The 14,228-nt window shown below is 41.3% G+C and overlaps 2 protein-coding genes across 7 annotated transcripts; both read left to right on the top strand.

Annotated features, from left to right (window-relative positions):
* The first annotated feature begins 2,506 nt into the window (after positions 1-2,506).
* On the top strand, positions 2,507-8,518 carry hyal2a (hyaluronidase 2a). Of its 6 annotated transcripts, none has more exons than XM_051948645.1 (5): positions 2,507-2,594; positions 2,731-2,815; positions 4,024-4,967; positions 5,503-5,592; positions 7,401-8,518. In XM_051948645.1, exons 2-5 carry the CDS (start codon positions 2,791-2,793, stop codon positions 7,785-7,787), a joined length of 1,446 nt encoding a protein of 481 aa, XP_051804605.1. In that variant the 5' UTR covers positions 2,507-2,594; positions 2,731-2,790; the 3' UTR covers positions 7,788-8,518. The 6 variants fall into 6 exon arrangements, with proteins under 6 accessions (XP_051804605.1, XP_022063674.1, XP_022063675.1 ...); XM_051948646.1 differs by having other exon boundaries at positions 2,549-2,594; positions 2,735-2,815; positions 3,995-4,967; XM_051948648.1 differs by having other exon boundaries at positions 2,576-2,594; positions 3,995-4,967.
* Positions 8,519-9,128: 610 nt separating this feature from the next.
* On the top strand, positions 9,129-12,918 carry hyal1 (hyaluronidase 1). The gene is made up of 4 exons (XM_022208010.2): positions 9,129-9,194; positions 9,479-10,389; positions 10,479-10,568; positions 12,375-12,918. The coding sequence occupies exons 2-4, from the start codon at positions 9,481-9,483 to the stop codon at positions 12,699-12,701; spliced, it is 1,326 nt and encodes a 441-aa protein (XP_022063702.1). The 5' UTR covers positions 9,129-9,194; positions 9,479-9,480; the 3' UTR covers positions 12,702-12,918.
* The last annotated feature ends 1,310 nt before the right edge of the window (positions 12,919-14,228 follow it).

The following is a 14,228-nucleotide window of genomic DNA, read 5'->3' on the forward strand; positions in this document are numbered from 1 at the left end:
GTGTGAAGGGAACATCTGAAGTTTTGAGAAACTCACCTTTGGACTACTAGGCAGAAGCAACAGTTTTATCAGTGCTGACAGAAGCATTTTAAATAACTGTTCACAATAGGATTTCCTACTTCTTTCTCCAATCGACACGGCCCTGCTTGTTAAGTTGGTTAATTAAGTGTCAATGTACGACCTCTACTCTCTTCCCTGCACTTCCCTATCTGATGTACTTGGCAGAATGACAGCATGTGGTACTTGGTTACTTCACTGAGCCATTGCCAGTGGCTGTCATCACATGCCTCAGGCAGCAGTGACATCTGCATGCCAGATGCCTTGTGCCCACTGTCTGAAGTGTGCACAGAGCATTAGTGGAAAAAACACTAAAATCCTCACTTAAGTGGCAACACAACAAAGTAAAAGTACTTCAATGAAACCAGAAGACCTGTAAAAGGAAGAATCACCAGAAAAATGCACTTCAGTATTGAAAGAAAAAGATCTCCTGCTCTCAGACTGATGCAGTAGTGGGTATAAGTATCAGTTGTCCTGTCATAGTGAGACATGTATTATGACTAAGGTACGTGTCTTCAAGTACAGCTTAGTGATCCTTGTCCTTGTGCTACTTCTGCTTCAGCATGTTTCAAAGGCAAATACTGTACTTTCTACTCTACAACATATATCTAATCACGGTTGAGTCCAACTTATAAAAAAGTTGCATCTAGTACCAGTAGTTGAATGCTTGAAACCCATAACTCATCTGGGTTTTTAGTTTAGTTAAAAAGAATGCAATACTTACTGTGCGCCTGTGACTGAATATTTTTCTTGTGTAGGTACTTAAATACTAATATTATACTAATATTACTGTCACAATTAAAAGACATGAAAACTTCCTTGATCACTAAGACATGCTGTGCACCTACTGCCTCTATTTCAGTACGGACAAAAGTTTGAAGTGTGATGTGGCTACAGTGGGTAATTTAAATTACAAAAGAGCTGCAACTAATTGATATTTTCATTTTCAACTGCTGATTATTTTCTCTATTAGTTTTTTGCTCCACAGAATGTTAGAAAATGATAAAAAAAAATGTCTATCAGTGTTTCTCAAACATCCAGATGTTGTCCTCAAATGTCTTGGTTTGTCCACAGATCAACTATATTCAGTTTACTGCCACACAGAAGTAACGAAACCACAAAATATTTACATTTTAGATGCTGCAATCAGAGAAGTTGTTCTTTTGGCCTTTAAAAATTACCTAGACTAAATTGATCGACTATCACAATAGTTGGTGACAAATGTAATAGTTGAGTAAATGAGCTTTTCCTGCTCTTGTTCATTGGCAGATCAAAGGTACCCTTAAAACCATCGAAAACACAGAAGCAATCTGTTCCTAAGTGATCAGACCATCTGTCAAAGTTAGAATAAAACATTAGCGACATTTGCATTGCTCCTGTTTTCTGTGTTCCTCATACTGCTGTTAAATGGGTGCAGAACAGCAGATTTTTAACCAGAACTAAGAAATGTGATCAGATCACTCCTGATCTGCTGGCTTCTTGTACATTTAAGAATGCAATTTTAAAATGTCACGTTTACTTTCAGTGCACTTTGAGGTCCTTGGGCAGAGGTCTTTTGTTTCTTCCAGGGGAATCACTGATAAACTAAAGTGGAATCAGGGTCCTGGAACTCTGGGACAATCAGCCAGAGGAAATGAGGTCAGCTGTTTCAGTGGCTTTTTAAAAACATACTTTGATTGGAGAGCCTTCCTTGATTTCAGCTTCCTGTAAACTACAACAGTTTTTAACATGCTTTTGTATTTTGTACACCACATTGTGTTTTATTTGTCTTTAAAATTCTGATGATTTTATAACTTAGAACACGTTGTAACTTGGATTATGAATAGAGCCCTACAAATAAAGATTATTGCTACTTTCAGCTGTGATCATCAAAAGTTTACACTATAAAAATCCTTGCAAGTGGTTGCTCCTGCCAGTCAAATCTGACTAAATCACATCCATAGGGTGGGTTGACTGAGTGTTTATTAAAATGAAAGAGAGGATGTCTTTTGAACTCCATACATAAATATTTTAAAGTGAATCATTGCATCATTCAATCAGTGCATCATTAAACCAAAATAAGTCCTCAGCTAATTTCTGAATGCCATATTATTTATATACCATGTGTAATCGAAATGCAGCTGAAAGGTCACTCGTGGGGGTGATCTTATTTCGGGGATGTGGCAGGCTGGCCCACGGTGACCTTCCCTAGATCTTGACTTCGCTCCGTACAGTGGATCCGTTTCACGGCGGTGGTGGCAAACTTCTTGGACGGACTCATTCCGCGCTGTAACCGGGACACTTAGTTCATCTTTTTTACTGAAAAACACGACAGAGTCAAAGCCACGTCTCAGCTAGCGGGCAGCTGAAGTCATGTGAAGATTCGAGGTGAACAAACACGTCGCTGTAAGCTTTTAGACGTGCTGACAGAGTTTTTAGGATGTCCGGCGAGTTTCGCCAGTGGCCCCTCCGCCCCCCCGTTTCCGAGCCGGAATGGAACATCCTGAAAGTGGTTTGGCTCTCTGAGGGGCGAGTTGCAACTGACAACATCGCAGGGGGTAAGTTCACTTCTATTCGCCTCAAAGACCACAGGCAGCACCGGTGACAAAACTCGACACATGCCGTTGTAAATTCATCCCGTCGTCATTTTCCTACTTTGAAACGTTTTTTGAAATTCTTCTGGTTTTTTTTGAGGCAGCGCAAAAAGAAGAAAAAAAAACGCGGCTTGAAGTTTCTGGCTTCTGGTTTTTGGGAATGCTTCTCCAGCCTGCAAGTAAAGGTAAGTTTATCCATCTGCACGGACACTCAAGTCTGTTCATATTTAACGTTTTTCTCATTTATGGCTAAATAACTGCAATTTAATTGATATCGGTTAATGTTAACTATAATAAAAACGATTAAATGTTGAAGTCTGGCAGTAGACGTGCAGACATCCCTGTGAAGATGCTTTTTGGAAACATTGTGCACCACTTTTTGTAAACTGAGTTTCTGACATTGATTGTGCACAACTAAACAACACTGTCTTGCCAGCTCTGAATTTAGTGGATTTTTCAGAATAATCGCTTTTTATGAGCAAAATAAATAGACAAATAAAGAAAACAAAAACAAACATGGATGCTTTCAGTAAATAGAATACACTAAAATGAAAACAAACTCACAGTGGGTGCTTTTCTTTCCTTTTGAGAAAGAAACTTTAGAAATTACTATACTGGGAACTTTTGCTTATCAGAAAACTAAATGTCGATCTACATTACAGCTCTGAATTCACAGAGTTTCTGATAACTGAATCAAATGATGAAGAATCATCACTTTTTTTCAGCAAACAGTCAAAGAAATGAAACACAGAAGCTTAGGTGTTATGCTCACATTATTATAAAGATGCTTTCAACAAATACAATATATAAACAAAAACTTTATGTAAAATAATAAACTAAATAAAAAAAATCTACTCATCCTCACAAGAAACATTGATTGTGTCTTCGGTGCACTGTACTTAAACTCACACAGAGTTTTTTTAAATGTTTCTTTTGATTAGATAACTTTATGAATATGTGTATTTGGAACTGTCATTTTCCAGGAAAACTAAAGTGAAAAACTAAATTTCAAGTCTGAAATGACAGTGACAACTGAATAAATATGCAATCATTACTTATTTAACAAAGGAAAGAGAGATTACCAAACCAGCAAAGGTGCTTTCAAGACGTAATATATATGTGTGTGTGTGTGTGTGTGTGTGTGTGTGTGTGTGTGTGTGTGTGTGTGTGTGTGTGTGTATTTTTTATCTCCACACCCTCATGGTTATGTGATTGCAGCAGTGTGTCTTCAGTACACTACAAACTACAAACAAACTCACACCAAACGGTCCTAAAAGATGACTTTATGAATGAATGTACTGGGAGGTGAAGTGTGACTGATCAGAACGCTAAACTAAAAACACACATTTCAATCTGAATTGTAGAGCAGAGAGTGACAGTCCTTTCTGTCCAGCCACATCTGAAGACATGTTGTACTGGACTCTGCCAGACTGGAAAGTACTGCTGCTGATTGTTCTGCTGTGGGACGGAGTCTGGGCTGAGGGACTGAAACCCACGAGATGGCCGCTGTATTCCCAAAAGCCTCTGCTCCTCGCATGGAATGCCCCGACTGAGGACTGTGCCCCGCGGCATGGCATTCGTTTTCAGCTGGACCAGTTCCAGATCGTGGCCTCACCCAATGAGGGCTTTGTTAAACAGAATCTGACCATTTTCTACAAAGACCGCTTGGGCTTGTACCCCTACTTTAAATCAGATGAAACGCCGGTGAACGGAGGGCTGCCTCAGGTGGTGAGTCTCACGCAGCACCTTGAAAAAATGCCAGAAGGTGTTTGGAAGTATATACGTGAAGAAAGGGCCACAGGTTTGGCAGTTATTGACTGGGAGGAGTGGCGTCCCCTCTGGATACGTAACTGGAAAAACAAAGACATTTATCGCAGGCATTCTCGTGAGCTGGTGCGGCAGAAGAACCCGACCTGGTCTGATCTAGAGGTGGGCAAAGTGGCCCAGCAGGAGTTTGAGATGTCTGCCAGGAACTTCATGCTGGAGACGCTGAAGCACGCTAAAAACCTGAGGCCCAACCAGCTGTGGGGGTTCTACCTGTTCCCCGACTGCTACAACCACGACTACAGGCACACTCTGGAGAGCTACACGGGCCGCTGTCCGGATGTGGAGGTGGCCCGCAACGAGCAGCTGAAGTGGCTGTGGACCGAGAGCACGGCCCTCTACCCCTCCATCTACATGAGCACTGAGCTGCGTTCCTCGGATTCCGGACGCCAGTTTGTACGGAACCGTGTGAAGGAGGGGATGCGCTTGGCGTCGTCAGGCACAGGGTTGGCACGTCCGGTCTTTGTGTACACCCGGCCCACCTATGCCAATTCCCTGGAACAGCTGACAGAGGTGACGCTCTGACCTTAGAAGCACTGCCGATGCTGAATTCGGTTCCTCTTCCTGACACGCTTGTTCTGCTTTTTCTATGTCATTCTAGTGAAATTTCAACTGACTAATGTGTTCCTGTGCACTGTTGGCCATTTATGCATTACTTAAGCATCGACTTTTTCCTCTGTGTCTTAGATCACTTCTCAGTCACTCTGGGGCTCTAACATACAGCACTACCACTCACCCCTCCATATCAGTGCATGCTGCATGGTTCTCTACTTTGCCTTATCGTTTGCCACAGTCCTTTCCTGTTCTGGTAGCAGTCAGACACCCCAACACCTTTCATTTGTGTGGAGTAGGCAGGATGGGTGTTGGTCCAGTTGAAAATCTGGCTGAACACCCTATAGAGTGCTTCCTTATGGGAGAATGAACAGATAAGAGCTGGCGCTGTGCTTCACATACAGTAGCTTATGACCCACTAACAGTTTGACCCTCGTAGCAGAATATTTTCCCTTTGCTTGGCTTGAAACGTAAAGTGCTGTATCATCTTTTACAGACTGACCTTGTTTCCACCATCGGGGAGAGTGTGGCATTGGGAGCCGCTGGAATTATCCTGTGGGGAGATGCAGCTTATGCAAGCAGCAGGGTGAGCATCAGCACACTAATTACGAGACAAACACATTAATCAGTCACACGCAACTTTTTTTTAACCACAATCCTAATCATCTTTGACTTGCTGTCATGTGTGCAGTCATTTGATGCCGGCTGTTCCTCAGGGCTTCAGGTCACAGTTGGTAACTTAAGTCACATGGATGCTCTTCAGATAAACACGAGATATTTGTCTGAAGGACTTTGATCTCGTTTGGAGCCGATTTAAAATCTGGAAATAAGCCGTGAAGAGTTTGTTTAATCTTGTGAACAGACAGGTTTTGCAGCAAAGCACTAAACACTTCTCTAAAAAATGTGCAGGTTAGACAGACATTCATTGGAGATACAAATGTTCATGACACATTCATAGATGTGTGTTTTGCAGCACCAAGTGATCAGTGTGATTCATTTTTAGATATTCTTTGTAGCATTGGGGTGGTATGTAGGGGATGTCCAGTATATTGTACACATAATGATTGTGATGCTTATGATTCCTGTGACAATGCTTTGTATTCTGCCTGTGTTTGTTTCTATTTTTGGAAACACTGGCTCTGCATGCCTCACATCTGAAATGAGTTGTAGTAATTATGAGAGTAGTCTCTGCTACTAACGGTCAGGACTTCTGCGCCACATCGAGTGTCTATTTATTTCATTACATGCCTCATTTAAAAGGTGCAACTTTGCCTCAGTTGTAACTAGTAAGAATGAAAAATAATCAGTGCTGGTCCTTACCTGCCTGAAATACCCTGATGAAGTCCAGTCTTTCCTTCCATCATTTACCTGTATCACCATGTAACACATTTGCACAATACAACAAGCAAAAAAAAAAAAACAGTGTCAACCTCAAAGTCCACCATTATTTCCTCACTAGAGCTGCTTTTATTAACTCTAAAATGTCTCAGCCTCGAACAAAGCATGTCAAACCTTCTGCTGTTGGCTGCAAGAGGTTGTAAAGGATGGATGTCGTGACTGTGACATCCCCCAATGGTTTGTACACCATTTTGAAGCCTTGAATTTGGAATTTGACTGCGGCCATCTTGACCTTTTGAAAGCAGACATGAACAGTGCGAGGTGGCTAGTCTCATGTAGCCAGACTGTTCTACGGAGCAGAATGGTCACCTCATTTTCATTCTGCTGTAAGAGGGGAAAAAAGCACTCTGGCTTGTTTGTATGTCTTTGGACCGATCACATTTGTTTTTGGCAAAGCTACGTGAAGGATGTGGTAATGGTGTGCATGAAATTCACAGGCAGTGGCAGACTTATACTTGCAAATTACATCTGGCTAGTCAGACTATTACAACCAGAGGAGTCACCCCCTGCTGGCCATGAGAAAGAATGCATTTTCAGAGCCCATCCATCTTTTATATAAAGTGTATGAGTGAACCAAAGTATCTCGATGCACTCTAAAGATTCTATGTATTACTTAGCTATGTTTTGATAGCAACGCCCCCACAATAATAGGAAAATCCTTAGTGTTAGCATGTTGTGTGGCTAGTTTTTCGAGAAAAGGTCTTAAATAGAGAGGCGCTAGGACGGAGTGTTTCAGACAGAATGTGAGAAGACCTTAAAGCATGTAAACCTATTTTAGTAGACCCCAAAAAGAAAAACATGAGTCTGTAAATGAGCATAAAAACGTATATATGAACCATATTTTACTTGAGATTAGGGAATAATCTAAAACATAAAGTTGTGACATTCTTACAACCTCAACTAATTCAAGTCACCTGAACTTCACACCTGTGAAAGGCTTGAATTGGGACAGTTCTGATGTTAAGTTTTGAGTGTGTTGATTTTCTTTCTCTCCAGACAAGCTGCTCTGACCTGGATGCATATCTCCGGGGCACGCTGAGCCGATACCTCCTCAACGTCTCCACGGCAGCAGAGCTATGCAGCCAGACCCTATGCGCTTCTCACGGCCGCTGTCTGCGCAAAAAACCAGACAGTGACGTCTATTTGCATCTGAACCCCCTCTCCCACAGCATTGTCGGGGATAACGGCAAGCCGACTATCACCGGGGGGCTTAGCGACGCAGACAAGATGATGTTTGAAGAGGACTTTCAGTGCCAGTACTACAGCGGCTTTGAGGGAGAGGGCCGCAATCGGACAGACCCTGAGCACCAAAGAGGGACGGCAGCACGAGCCACAGCCTCACAGTGTGTGATGTTACTGATAGCCTTTCTGCTCCTCTGTTGATGCACCAAAAACACACAGTAGCTGTAAATACTGGAGCACAAGAGATCAGGAGTTAAATGGAGAGAGGAGTGCCTTTTTTTCCCCCTTCTTCTGTTGCTGTAAAATATGGATGGCACAAAGTGAAATTTTTATAAGAAACACTGTGGCAATTGCAAAGTAATATTTGTTTATAACCTTCAATCCTTTTTTAATCAGTGGAGGGCTAGCTGGAAATGACCTTGTTTACATTTTGCTGTCAGTTTCCTCTCAGTCACTGTTTCCCAAGGTGTCAGATTCCATGTTTCTCATCGTGAGGATGCTTCTGTGGTAAATGTGATGAATGAGTTGATGTATGTCGTAGCGAAAGTGGCGGAAGCGGAAATGATGCACTTAAATCTGCTAATAGCACAATGTATTTGAAGTGCCTGATCTTTTTTCAACATGACCTCTCTCTCTGGCATCTGATATTTTTATGGAGGCAATTACAGTATTACTATTTATTTGAATGTATTTTTTAGATGTTTTATATGACATTTTCTTATTTTTATGTCCAAAACATGACTACTAGTTTTCTCTTTGAATACTACATTTCTCCCATTTAAGCTGTTTATTTCAGCAGCTGTTTGATCTTCACAGTATAAAAATTACATTTTGGACTCCATATGTTCAGCAGTTTCACTGACGTTAATGCCTCTCGTATGCAAACATTTGCTGTTTTCTCAAAGTTGACAGTAAATAAACTCCTTTGTTGAGCTCTTTTTGTGTTTTCATTAAAGATTTACAGAAAGTAAGATGTGTTTGCACCATCATCTTGCCGTGAAAAGTAGTCGTGAAGTTGAAATGAGTTGCTTGGTTTTTTTCTGCATAACACAGGTATGCTTTTGTATGTGCAGTCAAAATTCAGCTACAGGAGAAACCCTCAGTGACTCACCATTGCCCAGGGGAGTCAAAACCAGCTAGTTCTCAGGGAGGGACACATTTTGCAGGCTGCAGCCTCATACCCCTTCCCCATGTAATTGTAGGGTGTCTTAACCAAGAGTTATTTTTTACTACTTTTAAGAGTCGAGCAAAGGAGGAAGAGTTCATTATGGCTTTGCCTAACAGTCATTTAGTGGAAGACTGTGTAGTCTTTCCAAATCTCCTCATTAAAATGTGTATTTTTGGCTACGTTTGCTTTTTTTTTTTAATCAAAACACTAAAAACTGTGTTCAGTACAGACAGAATAACGGGACTATGTTTTAAAGTCCCTGTGACTTTAAATCTGCCTGATCCTTCAACTGATTTGCATGTCTCGTATTATTGGTTGGTAGAAATCCTGTGCACATTTGGGATTGGTTCTTTTTTCCTTCCTCTTTTCCTGCTTGTGTCATTCAGATCATGAGACTTCTGCTTTCACCACAAACCACAGTCCTAAGGTTAAGTTACTAGGTAAGTCAGACTTCGCTCTTAAGTCTATTATACACATTTTTACTCTACAGCTGACTGTTTTAGTCCAGTACAGTTACATTACAAACACCTTTTGTTATTATCTAGAAAATCATGGTGTGGTCAAAAGTTCAAACTCTTGGTGTTAAATGTAGATTGTGAAAGCTTTAAAGCACCATGTTTAATTTTGGTTTTGATCTTATAACTAAAACACTTTTTTTTCAAGCTACAGTGCCATTTTGCTCAGCTGGGTAATATTAGTAGTAATGTCTGTTCCTTCCTTCCAGAGATGAGGTCTTTTCATCCTGAGGTGTTGTTGCTCTTCAGTCTGATCAGCCTTGTTTCTGGGCTGCAGTTTGCAAGTTCATCTTTCTCCCAGGTGCCTTTCCTCTCTGTGTGGAACGCCCCGACTGCCAACTGCCTCTCTCAGTATGGCGTCGATCTTGACCTGGGGACGTTCAGCATCGTCCAGAACCAGAACCAGACCTTTATGGGTGACAACATAACCATCTTCTATGCTGAAAAGCTTGGTCTGTACCCGAGGTACTCCGGTCAGGGGAAAGCTGTTAACGGCGGGGTGCCACAGAACAGCAGCCTGGAAGAACACCTCAGAGCTGCCGCTGAAGACATCCACACCTGTATCCCTGACAGGGCTTTCCAGGGCCTGGCTGTGGTGGACTGGGAGAACTGGAGACCTGTGTGGGAGAGAAACTGGGACAGTAAGCAAGTGTACTGGGAGGGGTCGAGGGCGTTGGTGAGGTCCAAGCATCCGGACTGGAGCCCCGCACAGGTAGACGCTGTGGCACATAAGGAGTTTGAAGAAGCTGGGAGAAATTTCATGGAGAAAACTTTGAAACTGGGGCAGCAGGAAAGGCCGAATGGTTTGTGGGGTTTTTACAGTTTCCCCAACTGCTACAACTACTACAGTGGCAAAAGCACTAACTACACAGGGGAGTGTCCAGCTGTAGAGAGAAAGAGGAACGACAAGCTCTTCTGGCTGTGGGCCGCCTCCTCTGCTCTGTATCCTGACATCTACCTGAGCCTGGAGATGCGAGGCCTCAGCAGAGAAGTTCTGCTCTACACTCACCATCGCATCCTGGAGGCCATGAGAGCAGGAGCTCAGGTGACTCCGTGGACGCCGCCTGTGTTCCCCTACGCTCGCATTGTCTACACCTACACGTTAGACTTCCTCTCCCAGGCAAGCAGCAAATTTTTAAAACTGAGACATTTATTTGTTGGCATAATTTCATCTTAATATTTTGCTCACCTCTTGTTTTCTTTCTGCAGGAGCACCTGGTTTACACTATCGGAGAGAGTGCTGCCTTAGGATCTGCAGGTGTGGTGCTTTGGGGCGACCACCTCTTATCCAGATCTCAGGTACAATAACTGACTTGAACAAAGTATCCAAACTTTTCCAATAATTGAACTATGCGGACAGTGTCTTTTTATATCTGGGTGCAGGGTAGTCTTGAATCTTGGAAATCTTAGAAAAAGTCTTAAAATGCATCCTTTCTCCAGTATGTTGTGCTTTTTTTGCTTTATTTACACAAATGTTGTAGCTAACTTGCCTATATTAGAGTGTTATCCGTTAGTTGAAGGAGGGATGTGTTCATGTTAAATGTAGACAGATTTCACAGTAAAATTAGTAAAAGCAAAGGAGATAATAGTTTTGGAGAGTACAAAAGTTTTTTTTATTGAAAAATGGAGATTGAACCTTTTTATCAATTGACTGAATTCACACTGGCTAAAACAGTGTATATTTTTTGCATTTATGGTTAGTTATATTTCTATACAAAATAGCTTTTTTTTTTAACAAACTGTTCTACAGAGACAAAGTTTTGTATACTTTGTATCTATGGTGATCTATGAGTCACTGGAGTGTGTTTGAGGATACAGGAAACAAACGTCAGACACAACCCTGATTAAACAAGCACAGTGGTGACTTTTGCAAAATGTTTTGAAATTAGGAAGACTTCCTTTTTAAGTCTGCAGTCACGGGATGTGTCTGTTTTTTAAGTTGCAAACAGACTTCCTCATACTGTCTAACTTGCTGAATACATTTATTTGTGATGTTTCATGCAGAGTTTTGATTTGGTCTTTCATTACACCTATTAAAGGTCAAGCGCAGAAACATTGCAAATAAATGCATTTCTGTGCGTTAGACAATATGTGGATGTCTGTGGAAATTTTAAACCCTCTTATTTGCCTTTGCACCTGTCTAATATAACAGGTAAATGAAAAGTTTCTTCATCTTGCTCTTAAAATTAGAAATCTAAAAAAATGTGATCCCTCCAGATGAACTTCAGTGTGCTTGGAGACTTTAAAATGATCCTTCCTGTTCTTTAGTTTGGTGTTCTGTCAGAATATCTGTGGCATTATTCTATATCTCTTTTGTTACCTGTGGCTTTCAGCCCGCTTGATCCTGCACCAAATTACAAATATACAGTTTCATTTAAAAAACCCAAAAACTTTAGTATTTCTCTGCACAGCTGGGTACCGGGATTTTTAGCAAACACTTCTCAAACCGAAGTAAAAGGATCCTTTGCTTGAGACTATTTTCTGCTGCAGATGAAAGTATTTATGGCAGCAGGATGGTGTCCAGTAAATGGGACTGAGTCAGAATAACATACAGTGCTTGTGTTCATGGCAGTGAAAGAACACCAGTGTAACAGTGTGACTCTTTGTTATGGCTTTACTGGTTTCTGGACAACAGTGATGCTCTATAGCACAGAGGATTAAATTATATTTGGCCACACAGAACAGCTGATGTTGGACTCATAGTATTAAAGCAAAAATATTGCCAAATAGGTTGCTAAATGACTACTCGACAATCTGAGTGATACTTGTAGTGTAATTCTGTCTTCTCTGTGATTTTTACACTTTACAAAGTCTTCCAGCGGCCAGCTTAGACCCTCTGGAGGGCCAGTTTTGGATCGTGGGTCATATGTTTGACACCACTAGCTTAGACCATCTTCAGTTGGCTTAGTGCAGCTGTTTTTTTTTTTTTTGTTTTTTTTTGCTATGGACCAAAGTCATATGACATCTCATGCGCATGTACTAATGTTATTATGTCACCAACTCTTGTTCTTGGTAATGACCAGTATTTCACTTGAAAACAGAAGCTTTTATTCATAATTCTTAGCATCTGCAGTTCATTGTATTTTGTTTCTGTCTTACTTTCAGGCTACCTGTGAAGCTGTCAAGTCCTACATCGATGAGTATCTGGGTCCTTACCTGGTTAATGTAACATCGGCCACTGTGCTTTGCAGTCAGACACTCTGTTCCTCCCAGGGAAGGTGCCAAAGGAGGAACCCGAACTCAACGGCCTACCTTCACCTCGACCCTGCTGCGTGGAAGATAGTGTCTGAGAAGAGACCATTAGGAGGGAAGAACTACAGAGTTTTAGGACGGATGTCGACACATAACGTAAAGCTGATGAAGTCTGACTTTGAGTGCAAGTGTTATCCTGGCTGGGGTGGTGAGAGCTGCTCCGAGCCAACTCAGGGATGAGACTTTTCTCTACGGAGGTACGTAAGTTAGTGACAGTATTAGTCTAATGAACAGCAGTGACATCTGTAAAAGTCAGGAAATTAAGAACTACAAGAGTGAATGTGGTCTCTTGTGAGTGGAAATTTTTGACTGTCAGATTTTATTCATGAATTGCTTTTGTACTTGCTTTTTCTTCTTGATAATATTAGTTTTTAAAATAAAACACCAGTTTACAGTGTATGCAGACTGCTTTCTACTGAGCAATTACTGTTTCATTCTAAGTGAAGAATGTGTCATTTAATGACGCTAAATGTGCTCATTTGAGTGGTGAAACTCAGCTTTATGCATACACTTCCAGTCAAACATTTTGCTTTTGCTACCTTGAGCTTCACTGTGCAGAAAGTTTGGCACGACATCTGCCGAAGGAAAAAAGTTTCTCTGTGCTCACCTTTAATTTGAGTTCAGGACGTGTTCATCCGAGATGATTTGGAGGCCAGTCATGGTTCAATGAGCGACTTGCTCAGCTGTGATGTGGAAACTTTCAGCTTGTCACTCGTCAGTGAAGAAAGCAGATCTTGTGTCCTGCAGTTTAATAATATTTGCATAGATTCTGGTTTCTGGGGAAGTAATTGAAATTCCAAGATTTATTTATTCTGTATATTAATTTTAGCAAAACATTAATATGTACAAATCACCAACACTACTATAACTAAGATATGGGATAAAAGACAAGACTGAGTAATGATTTTCCATCCATCCATTATCTATACAATGCTTAATCCTCATTAAGATTGCAGGGGGCTGGAGTCTATCCTTTATGATTTAGGGTGAAGGAACCCTGGACAGGTCACCAGTCTATCACAGGGCTACACATAGAGACAAACAATCACACTCACATTCACACCTATGGATAATTTAGAGTTACCACTTAACCTCAGCATGTTTTTGGCCTGTGGGAGGAAGCTGGAGTACCCGGATAAAACCCACGCATGCACAGGGAGAACATTCAAACTCCATGTAGAAAGATCCCGGGAAGGACAGGACGTGAACCGGGGATCTTCTAGCTGCTAGATGAAAGTGCTAACCACTGATGCACTGTGCACCCCCGAGTTATGATTTTATGTTAAGAATTTTTAACTAGTTAACTGAAGCTTTTTTGTGGAATTTAGTTTTCAAAGCGGGGCACTACTACACCTTCAAACATTCCTGAAGGAATTTATAATCTTAATTGTCATAGAACTTATCCACGGCAGACAGTTTGACTCACAAGTGGAACTACTAACATTGACAGTGGTTCTGTATAGCAGACCCTGGACCTGCTCTGTGGAACACAGCCATCATTTATGTTATTAACTGTACGTGTGCACTTCTTGCTTCAGCATATTCAAATATCTGCTGTGAAACAAAGTCTATAGCATTATGTTGGGAATATTAGTTTTCATGTAAACACATTTTGCTGATGCTAAGACAGCCAGTGGTGGAAAGTAATTAAGTTTACGTAATGTCACTTCGGTGCATGTTTTTAACGTTTATAGTTAATTTGTGGAT

Source organism: Acanthochromis polyacanthus, chromosome 5, assembly GCF_021347895.1.
Source record: "Acanthochromis polyacanthus isolate Apoly-LR-REF ecotype Palm Island chromosome 5, KAUST_Apoly_ChrSc, whole genome shotgun sequence".
Classification (NCBI taxonomy): Eukaryota; Metazoa; Chordata; class Actinopteri; family Pomacentridae; genus Acanthochromis; species Acanthochromis polyacanthus.

Bases quoted from the DNA above. Each gene is read 5' to 3' on its own strand.
- hyal2a (XM_051948645.1), top strand. From the start codon at position 2,791: ATGCTTCTCCAGCCTGCAAGTAAAG. The intron at 2,816-4,023 runs GTAAGTTTATCC...CTTTCTGTCCAG, and splicing joins TCTCCAGCCTGCAAGTAAAG to CCACATCTGAAGACATGTTG. The intron at 4,968-5,502 runs GTGACGCTCTGA...CATCTTTTACAG, and splicing joins CCCTGGAACAGCTGACAGAG to ACTGACCTTGTTTCCACCAT.
- hyal1 (XM_022208010.2), top strand. From the start codon at position 9,481: ATGAGGTCTTTTCATCCTGAGGTGTTGTTGCTCTTCAGTCTGATCAGC. The intron at 10,390-10,478 runs GCAAGCAGCAAA...TTCTTTCTGCAG, and splicing joins CGTTAGACTTCCTCTCCCAG to GAGCACCTGGTTTACACTAT. The intron at 10,569-12,374 runs GTACAATAACTG...TCTTACTTTCAG, and splicing joins ACCTCTTATCCAGATCTCAG to GCTACCTGTGAAGCTGTCAA.